Below are 10,518 nucleotides of genomic sequence, written 5' to 3' on the forward strand. Positions count from 1 at the left end.
ATTTTATCCAACAGAAGAATCAAGACCTGATTATATTTGTATTGATAAAGGTTGTCAAGTGTTTGCAACTGCAGTAGCCAATGGAAGTTGGGATATTTGGAAAAAAACTACTCGATTTATTGTGGATGCCTACCACTATATCAATCATCGGGTGTTAGATTTTCTATGCCGAAAATATTGTAATCCCTCACCTGGAGATGGATCTGCTCCAAACCTTGTAGTCATGGCATATGATAAGAATGGTAGAGCATATTTGAAGCGAGCATTCAATACACAGGTATTTATTACTTTATTTAGATTCAATCTCACCTCAACACTGTATTACATCTAGGTTTGTGAACAACTTAATGCATGGCTTGGTGGATATCAATCAATTCTCAAACGTATGACACCTGGAAATTTCAACTGGTTTTTACACACCATGCTGTTCTATCACACAAAGTATGTCCTCCACAAACAAGAGATGAAGAAATCAGATGAAGATGAGGAGGAAAACTTAGGTTTAGATGAAGAAGCTCAAGATGATGAGGACAACTAAATAGTAGTGAAGAGAAAGAGGTGTGCAGAAGTGCATATTAGTGTAAATGTATAGTTAACTGAATAGTAGTAAAGAGAAGTATGCATAGTAGTAAAGAGAAGTATGCAGAAGTGTATATTACTGTAAATTAACATATACTTGCATTTAAATAGAGGTTTTATACCTTATTCTTCTCATATCCTGTCCCATTCCAGTGGAATTCCCCTGGAATCCACAGGAATTCCACAGGAATTCCACAGGAATACACAGGAATTCCACAGGAATACACAGGAATACACAGGAATTCCACAGGAATTCCACTGGAATGACTAGATTCCTGCAGGAATAGGTGGGGCACTGTAAAGTACTGAAAGATATAACCAAATCCATATTTTACCCAAGTCTCTATGAGATGTAATTCAGTTTCAGTCATAGCTATGTCAAATCTTCATTAAATCTCTTGAAAATTGGTAGAATGATGGGTATTTATATGCTTTACTATTTCATATAACCCGTTTATTTTTCAGAGTAATAATGGTTGAGATACAAATGGTTTATATTGGTATAATAAATTATACGCAAAAAAACCGGTCTGGATCGGTCTGAACCGGTATCATGGACCGCACAAGACCGGTCCTAGGTGGTTCGGTTCGGTTCCCTCAATATCTGGGTCGGTCCTGGACCGGTTGCGGTCCACGGTTGCGCGTTTTCGGGGCAAAAAACCGGACTGAACTGAACCTTTAAACACTAAAGAGGATAGACGTACCATTCCGTTCTGTGTTTCCCTGCTCCCACTCTACACCACCTGCCCAACTATGCACCTGTGCATGTTCCCTCAACAGTGAGTGGTTTGAAATATGTAGTGCTGTCAGCCTCCAGGTCTAGGACATACGGTAGTGACTTACAAGGGAATGAGGTTCTGTGAATACTTATTGTGATTGCCGCTCAGCTCTGAGGCACAGGTCACGTCCATCATTGTACTGCGTACCGAAAGCACCAACATTGACAGCTTCATGTACGACAGCCCAAGTTGATTGGGTGACAATGTTGGCGGTGATCAATGTGGTGAAAGAAAAGGTCTGTCACAATTGTTACACGTTACTCCGTGCTGACTGTTTATGTTATTCAGCAAATTTGGCTTGGGAAGGTTGCAAATAAGAAACAGAAACATCGAAATCACTTGCCAACGCAACTCTTTTTCAATGTTTCTTCGCTATTTCTTGATGAAAAATTGTATGTTCAGTTCAGTTCGAACTGGTTCATATATAGTTTTCAAATTTTATCTCATGTCTGAACTGCGAACTAGAACCAACCACTTGAGCCCAGACCAGAACTGGAACCATAACTGAACTGTCCGTTTGGTTCTGCCAGTTCGGTCTGAACTGATGGTTTGGAACTGAACTTCGTCTACACTAAGGCTGGGTTGCCACAGCGGCAACGGCACTAGGGACATTGGTAGTAGTGGGCTCAATAGGAGCCATGGGAGGAATAATGGCAGAAGACTTTTTGAGAGCATTGAAAGGATTAAAAATGGGTGCGTGGCGACCATTGCGTGATGGTCCTGGTTCACCAGAAGAATCATAAACGTGTCTGTTTTGATTCCCCTTGTTGTCATAGCGGCGGAGATGGTCTAGTGCAAGATGGACATGATGATTGACTTGATCCATGTCAAGCTGACCGTTCTTGTAGAACCCTAAAGTGTCCAGGTCAGGATCAATGATGCCGCCGTCAACTGCAAAGCAGCTGAGATCGATGTCCTTGCATGAAAGGGGAATAGCTGGTAAATCCCAATCATTGCCTGAAGTAACCGACAGTGCCCCCAGAATATCCGGTTCCATGTTTACAACAAATGTTCCTGAGTAGAGGAGAGAAGGTAGGTTGAGTGGTGTGGTGAGACATTGAGTAGAATATAATGATAGTGGGAGGGGCCGAAGGATGGGTGGGTGGGTAGAAAAGGGAGGATTGAGAGATGGGGGCGCAATCTCAATGGATTTTTAGCCCTTCAATGGAATTGTCCTCGATCAGGTCAATGTGGCCTAGTAAAATTTGAAAATCATTTTTGGGGGGTTTACCATGACCATCTGGTAGTTCGGCAATTGCGTCAATGCCAAGTACATCAAGATACTGTTGGAGCATGTCAAGGTGGTTAAAATCTTATGGTAAGGAAGCCAAGTAATGTCACCCGATTTCCAAACAATCTCAAACAATGCATCAGTTTTGGCACCTGAGTGCGACTTGATACACTCTATGGCCCATTCATGTTCTGCATCCTCAAACTCCCACATCTGGTTATCCAAACGACCAGGGAACAGCCTGTCATCATTAGGTACATGAATCCATAATAATGATGCATGAAACACATCATGAATTCCTCTTTGTTTTAATCTAGCTGAAATTTCGACTTTATAGGAATTATTTCAATAGTCTTTTATGACCAGGTAAGGTCCAATGTATTTTGGGACAAGCTTATGAGCCAGTTTCTTAGGGATTGTCATATTCTTTGTAGAAATATAGACAAGATCGCCCTCCTTGAATGGAGACAGTTGACGGCAACAATTCGCCATGCGTGTCTGCTTGACCCGAGCAGCCAAGATACTATCGTGAGCTGTCATTACAGCTGACTTAATTTTTTGGGCAAAGGGTGCTAATGCCAGGATATTCAGAACTTTCTTGTGAGTTCCAAATAAAGGAACGTGGCATGTGGCCATTGTTTAGAAAAAACAGTGCATAACCTGTGCTTCCAGCCATGGCAGAGTTAATTGCAAACTCAATCCCAGGTAATCTCATGCACCAATCCTTCTGATTTGGGCTCACACATTGTCTAATCATTTGCGTAACAGTGCAGTTAGCCCTTTCTGTGGAGCCATCAGATTCAGGGTGGTAAGCACTTGACATGTTTAATTTTGTGCCTATTAACTCATGTAGCTGCTTCCAGAACGTGCTCGTAAAAAGCACATCACAGTCACTCACAATTGAGCTGGGTAGATCATGGTGCTTGTATACCTCAGCAAAAACTAACTTGGCAACCTGGCATGCGGTGTAGTTGATGTGTCCTGGTACCAGGTGGACCATAGCCATGAGTAAACAAATTATTACAACAATACAATCATACACTGCATCATGATCTTTAGATTCAGGTAGTGGACCCACGAAATCAATACCAATCGATTCCCAAGGTCTCGTAGGAACAGCCAGGGGGTTTAATAACCCGTAAGGTTTTTGATTAGTAGGTTTGCTACATTTACAAGTGATGCATGAGTTGCAATAGGTTTAAACATCATTTATCATCTCTTTCCACCATACATGGTCTCGTAAGTAGGCAATAGTTTTTTCAGCACCTAAGTGAGCCAATAAGGAGTGAGCTTCTGAAATTACGAGCTCACAGACATTATGTCCCTGAATTTCGACTTTTGGAATACAAAGCAATTTGACCCTGTTTTGTTTTAAAAAGATTAAGTCTTCACAGATCTCAAAATTCTTGAAGTGCTTCGGATTTTCAAGTACTTGATGAAAAACCAAATCCTTATTATATTTTCCTGCAAGTTCTTTTGGCAAATCAATACTGCTAATGCTGTTCTGCATATGCTCAACAAGCGTTTGTGGTGGGAGCGAAGCATCCACGGCGTCCTTTGGTGATTCAGTGGCCAAGGCTATGTTTGGCTTGTCGTGTGGTGCAGAAGGTAAGTTATCTCTGGTGATCTGTTCAGATCCTGATGCGATTGATTCCATGTCATTATTTTTAGACAAAGTTTGCTTCTGTGCGGGAATGCAAATAGTCAACTTTTCCTTCCCTTTGTCCTTCATGTTCTCATCAGTCTTTCTTTCCACAGGACCTTTCAAGACAATGTTGCCTTTCATGTGTGCAGCAAATTCACACAAAGTCTCAGGATGACCAGTTTCAGCAGGCTCAGGCTTTTTGTGCCCACGGCGCTTGGGCATTGACACTGCCTCGCCCTCCTTTCCAACAAGGACCAGCATCAAAATAGCACACACGCTTAGCACGTCATTATCTATCACATCGTGGTATGTGTATTCACTTCTCGCGTGTACAGTACCAGGTTCATCATTTGAGTACAGATGAGATAGAGCGTCTGACAGGATGTTTTCAGTGCCAGGTACGTACATTACTTCAAAATCAAACTTGGAGACGTTTTCTAACCAATGCGCTTGCCTCCCAGATAGGTCGCGTTGATTCAATAGGTGAATAAGGCCTTTGTGATCTGTGTACCAACGAAATTTAATGCCTTGAAGTATGTCTCGATGCCTCAACATGGTTTCAATTCCTGCTAACATCTCTATTTCGTGAACAGGGTAAATTTTCTGGGCAGAGTTCAGCTTGGCTGAGAAGAACGCTGCGACCTTAGCAGTCTTCCAGTCCTTGCCTTGGCTAATAACTCCTGCAATCCCTGTGGTACAGCTGTCTGTCACAACATTGAGAGGTGGAGCGTTTTCACCATACTTCTCCGGCTTCCTATGGTGGTCCTTGCACAATACTGCAAGGTTTTTTATACCTTCAAAAGCTCACTGGTGAGTGTATTCCCAATGAAACGGAACAGTGTCACCCATTAACACATGGAGTATGCCCATAGGAACTCGAACGCGGTCGATGTCATCTGCCAGAAATCCAGCTGCTCCAAGAAATCCTCCAAGGAGGTCTCAGTTCATCAGCGTCTTCCAGCAGATGAGCGCGTCGACTTTATCCAGATCCATATGGATACCTTCATCATCAACAATGTGGCCAAGGATTTTTACTTCATCACATAGAAAATTCAGCTTTCATTCAGTAAGAAAAAACTTCTTTCTTCTTAGTATATCAATAACTATTTTAACATGTTTCACATGATCCTCCAGATTGTCTGAATATACCATGACATCGTCCAGGTATATGTCAACGAATTGGCCAAGATACGGTGTGAATAGGTCATTCATGACCATCTGGAATGTTGCTGGCGCATTACAGTCACCTTGCTGCAACACCTCGCTTAACATAGGGCCATCAGGAGTTGCCATGGCCGAATTCTCAACGTCGCAAGGATCAATACGAATCTGTTTGAATGTGTTTTGCAGGTCAATCACCAAACGATGTTTCGCATGAGAAACTCGATGCAAGATTCCATCCATGTCCGGTAATGGGGAAGTAATCTTGTGAGTGTTCGCATTCTGTTCTCTCAAATCGTTAACACAGCATAGGCGTATGGGTTCTCCAGGCTTTCCTGGTTTCTGTAGAAATAACATCGGCATCGTGTTGAACAACGTTGTTGGATGCCAGCAACCGCTTTTCAAATAAGCATCGCACTTTTCATTCCAAAGTGGTTTCAATGCGTCTGGTCAACCCGAGGGACGATATTTGTAGGTTTTATTTGGATCAATCAGTACTTTACCCTCCCCGGGTTATTCCATATGGAATGGATGGAATGGGGGGGTGGACTGCACAAATTCCAGATGGATTCCATGGAAGGGGGGGATGGATTCCATGGAAGGGGGCAGTACTTTATTGTGCCCTACCTATTCCTGTCGGACTCCAGTCATTCCTGCGGATTCCGGTGGAATGGGACCGGACTCCGGTGGAATCCGCAGGAATGGGACTGGAATCCAGTGGAATCCAGCGGAGTCCTGCGGAATCCAGCGGAATCCAGCGGAATCCAGTGGATTCCAGTTGAATAAGACCACAATCCACCATAAATAGCAGTACTTTACCCTCTCCCACATGCTCTGATCAGAGTATCTACAATCAGAATGGATCAGCACTGATCTAGAGGTCAGGTGACTTAATCTGCATTGATTCAACTCAATACTCAGAATTTCTTATAAAATTCACTTCTAGTCAAGTCATTCATCTCAATAAATCAAATTTTAATGTATTTTATTAATGACATGAGTCTATTTTACTACATACAGTGCATATTAAAGAAGGGGATGGATAAGGGGCAGGGACAAGGAAATGGGGAGGGACAGGGAAGGGGGCAGGGAAAAGGAAGGGGGCAGAGACAATGAAATGGGGGAAGGAGGTAGGGACAAGGAAATGGGGAGGGACAGACAGGAAAGGGGGGAGGGAAAAGGGGGTACATGGAAATGGGGAGGGACAGGGAAGGGGGATGGGAGTACATGGAAATGGGGAGGGACAGGGAAGAGGGGCAGGAAAAGGAAGGGAGGGACAGGGAAGGGGGAGGGACAATGCACTCGTCGTCGTCGTGTGATGTCGTGGTGGCTGTTAGCGAGATGGGATAGGATGAAGGAGAGTCAGGGGACTCACCTTTGTGTGAACGACGAACGACGACGTTTGGTTGCCACATCGCTGACAGCGACGTGGCACCTTGGTTTCCCATCGGCGGGGGCACGTCGTCGTGCGTTGACGTGGGTGTCCGTTGGCGTGGTCATCGTCCATTGACGTGGTGGTGGTGCGTTGACGTGGTCGTCCGCTGGCGTGGTCGTCGTCCGTTGAGGTGGTGGTGCGTTGACGTGGTCGTCCGCTGGCGTGGTCATCGTCCGCTGGCGTGGTCGTCGTCCGTTGACGTGGTCGTGGTCCATTGACGTGGGCGTCCGTTGGCGTTTGACGTGGGCGTCCGTTGACGTCGTGGGGCGTGTCGTGGTTCGTGGGCGTGGTCATGGTCGTCGTGGTCGTCCCTCGTGGTCCGTTTTCGTCCCTCGCCGGGGCTCGTTTGCTTGCTGACGTGGCGTTGCCGCGTTGTTGATGTGGTCGTTGTTGGCGGTCGACGACGTTTGTGGGCGGTGGTGGCCACAGCTGACCGTGGTGACGTGGCGTGGGTGGGTAGCGGGCGCGCGTTTACGAGGAGCGGGGACGTTGGTGGTGGTGGGAGGAGAGGTTAGTGGTGGTGGGAGAGAAGAGGGTTGTATTTGGATGAGCGTGAAAGCCGTTGCCAAACAAACAATTGTTTGGCAATGGGCTTGTGCCAAACAAACCGGATTCCGGTTGCATTCCGTTTTTGCCAATCCGGGGACCATTCCGGTCACAATTCCGGAATGCCGAAATTCCGCCGGAATGGTAAAGCACCGGAATGGAGAAAATAGCAGGCCTCTCTGCTAAATTTCACTCCTCCGGAATCCACCGGAATCCACAGGAATGACCGGAATCCTACAGGAATTAGGGGGGCACTGATAAGACCTCGAAGGGGGGATGGATTCCATACTTTTGGTGGATGGATTCCATGAGTTTTCCACATGGATTCCATACTTTATTCCATATGTCCTATACCATTTTTAGGGTGGAATCCATATGGACTCCATATGGAATCCACATGGAATGACTTTATGGAATAATTCATAAGTCCACATTATGGAATCATGGTTTCTTTACTCCATGGTCATATCTGAGCAGGAAAAATTGAAATGTATTGAATAGACTACACAATTTATTTTTACTACTTTCAATATTTAAGGGAGGAGGAAGACAGGGGAAGTGATGGAGGGGGGAGGGTGTAGGGAGTGATGGAGGGGAGAGGGAGTGATGAAGGGAGGGGTGGGAATGGATGGAAGGGGAGTAATAGGAGGGGGAGTGATGAAGGGGGGGAGAAATGGGAGGGAGAGCAACAGAGGGAGGGGTAGCAACAGAGGGAGGGGGAGCAACAGATGGAGGGGAGTGATAGAGGGAGTGGTGTGTGGAATAATGAAGGGGGTGGTGGTGTGGAGTGATGGAGGGAGGGGGAGCTCACCTGGGCTCGTCGTTGCCCATTTCCGTTGACGTGAGCGGAATCCTCTGTGCATGGGCGCGTGTCTTCGTCCGTGGGCGCTCTGGGTCGTCGGTTGTGCGTGGTGTGCTGTATTGGCGTCCGTGGGGCTGGGCTGCCGTTTCGTTCGTCTTCGCGTTGTCGTTTGCGCGTTGCGCTCGTGGGCGTTCGTTGTCGTGCATGGGCATTCGTGGGCATTCGTTGTTGTGTCGTGGGCGCTCGTGGGCATTCGTTGTCGTGGGTGGGCGTTCGTGGGTGGTGGGGCCGTGTGGGGCAGTGGGCGTCATTCGTGGGTGGGCGGATTTGGTCGTTGTCGTGTCGTGGGCACTTGTCTTCGTGGGCGGTCGTCTTCCTGGGCGGTCGTTGATGTTGGTGGGTGCTCGACTTCGTCGGTGGGCGGTCGTGGTTGCGTCATGACGTGGCACCGTCCTTGTCCCCGGTGGTGTCGTTCTGTTGTGGTCGTGCCCTGTTGTTGTCGTGTCATGTCCTCGAATTGTTGCCACGTCGCTGTCTGCGACGTGGCCCCTGGATGTGGTGTGAGACGGAAAGAAAGGGGGTGGGTGCACTCACCTGATCAGCTTGGACAGTGACGACGGCATGCGTCGTCACCGTCTGGACGACGTGGCACACCTGCCACGTCGTCTTCACCTCCTGGGCGCTCGTCAATTGGTCGTGGGTGGTCGGTGGCGACGTCGTGTGTCCTCGTGCGTCATCAGCGTCGTCGCGTGTCGTCGTTGTCGATGTCGCAGGCGCCCGTGGTTTGTGGCGGTGGTGAGGGATGGTGGATGGTGGTGGTGGGGAAGGAAGGAACGACGTGGGTGACGTTCCAGCTACAGCTGTCACACATATGACGCCACGTGTGCTGGTGTGGTATATACTAATATAGTTACCTTTATCTTACTGTATAATAAGGCCTGCATGGCTCAGTTGGCTTTAGCTCTACTGTTGTCCACGACATCGAGGGTTCAATTCTCTTCAGTGCAAAACTTATTTTTATTTAAATATAGTAAGGACACCATAAATAATATGTTTATATGTATTCTAATGGTATACTGGCCTTCCATGGTCTTCCATGGAATCCATATGGACTGCTCCATGGACTCCAGTGTGGGTATGCCTGCATTCCATATGGAGTGGTGTTGGAGTCCATATGGAATTAATCATTCCATGACCATTCCATCATCATTCCATATGGAATCCATGATGTCTATGGAATAAGAAACTGGCTGGGTCCTCAGCCAACATTGATTCCATGGATTCCATATGGAATTCTTCATGGATTCCGAGGTCTTATCAGTGCCCCCCTAATTCCTGTAGGATTCCGGTCATTCCTGTGGATTCCGGTGGATTCCGGAGGAGTGAAATTTAGCAGAGAGGCCTGCTATTTTCTCCATTCCGGTGCTTTACCATTCCGGCGGAATTTCGGCATTCCGGAATTGTGACCGGAATGGTCCCCGGATTGGCAAAAACGGAATGCAACCGGAATCCGGTTTGTTTGGCACAAGCCCATTGCCAAACAATTGTTTGTTTGGCAACGGCTTTCACGCTCATCCAAATACAACCCTCTTCTCTCCCACCACCACTAACCTCTCCTCCCACCACCACCAACGTCCCCGCTCCTCGTAAACGCGCGCCCGCTACCCACCCACGCCACGTCACCACGGTCAGCTGTGGCCACCACCGCCCACAAACGTCGTCGACCGCCAACAACGACCACATCAACAACGCGGCAACGCCACGTCAGCAAGCAAACGAGCCCCGGCGAGGGACGAAAACGGACCACGAGGGACGACCACGACGACCATGACCACGCCCACGAACCACGACACGCCCCACGACGTCAACGGACGCCCACGTCAAACGCCAACGGACGCCCACGTCAATGGACCACGACCACGTCAACGGACGACGACCACGCCAGCGGACGATGACCACGCCAGCGGACGACCACGTCAACGCACCACCACCTCAACGGACGACGACCACGCCAGCGGACGACCACGTCAACGCACCACCACCACGTCAATGGACGATGACCACGCCAACGGACACCCACGTCAACGCACGACGACGTGCCCCCGCCGATGGGAAACCAAGGTGCCACGTCGCTGTCAGCGATGTGGCAACCAAACGTCGTCGTTCGTCGTTCACACAAAGGTGAGTCCCCTGACTCTCCTTCATCCTATCCCATCTCGCTAACAGCCACCACGACATCACACGACGACGACGAGTGCATTGTCCCTCCCCCTTGCCTGTCCCTCCCTTCCTTTTCCTGCCCCTCTTCCCTGTCCCTCCCCATTTCCATGTACTCCCATC

The 10,518-nt window shown here is 47.9% G+C and overlaps 4 protein-coding genes across 4 annotated transcripts; 1 reads left to right on the top strand and 3 right to left on the bottom strand.

Moving 5' to 3' along the window:
• Window positions 1–223: 223 nt before the first annotated feature.
• Window positions 224–538, top strand: LACBIDRAFT_317417 (uncharacterized protein; the record flags this gene model as incomplete). The annotated part of the gene is made up of 2 exons (XM_001878872.1): window positions 224–277; window positions 332–538. 2 exons carry the CDS (start codon window positions 224–226, stop codon window positions 536–538), a joined length of 261 nt encoding a protein of 86 aa, XP_001878907.1.
• Window positions 539–1,929: 1,391 nt separating this feature from the next.
• On the bottom strand, window positions 1,930–2,355 carry LACBIDRAFT_325497 (uncharacterized protein; the record flags this gene model as incomplete). Its single annotated transcript, XM_001879090.1, has 1 exon — window positions 1,930–2,355. The coding sequence occupies one exon, from the start codon at window positions 2,353–2,355 to the stop codon at window positions 1,930–1,932; it is 426 nt and encodes a 141-aa protein (XP_001879125.1).
• Window positions 2,356–6,022: 3,667 nt separating this feature from the next.
• Window positions 6,023–7,124, bottom strand: LACBIDRAFT_325499 (uncharacterized protein; the record flags this gene model as incomplete). The annotated part of the gene is made up of 3 exons (XM_001879091.1): window positions 6,023–6,229; window positions 6,414–6,725; window positions 6,771–7,124. 3 exons carry the CDS (start codon window positions 7,122–7,124, stop codon window positions 6,023–6,025), a joined length of 873 nt encoding a protein of 290 aa, XP_001879126.1.
• Window positions 7,125–8,183: 1,059 nt separating this feature from the next.
• LACBIDRAFT_325500 (uncharacterized protein) lies at window positions 8,184–9,122 on the bottom strand (the record flags this gene model as incomplete). Its single annotated transcript, XM_001879092.1, has 3 exons — window positions 8,184–8,534; window positions 8,773–9,038; window positions 9,104–9,122. 3 exons carry the CDS (start codon window positions 9,120–9,122, stop codon window positions 8,184–8,186), a joined length of 636 nt encoding a protein of 211 aa, XP_001879127.1.
• Between the last annotated feature and the right edge of the window lie 1,396 nt (window positions 9,123–10,518).

The sequence above is a fragment of the Laccaria bicolor genome, genomic scaffold (genome assembly GCF_000143565.1).
Source record: "Laccaria bicolor S238N-H82 LACBIscaffold_7 genomic scaffold, whole genome shotgun sequence".
Classification (NCBI taxonomy): Eukaryota; Fungi; Basidiomycota; class Agaricomycetes; order Agaricales; family Hydnangiaceae; genus Laccaria; species Laccaria bicolor.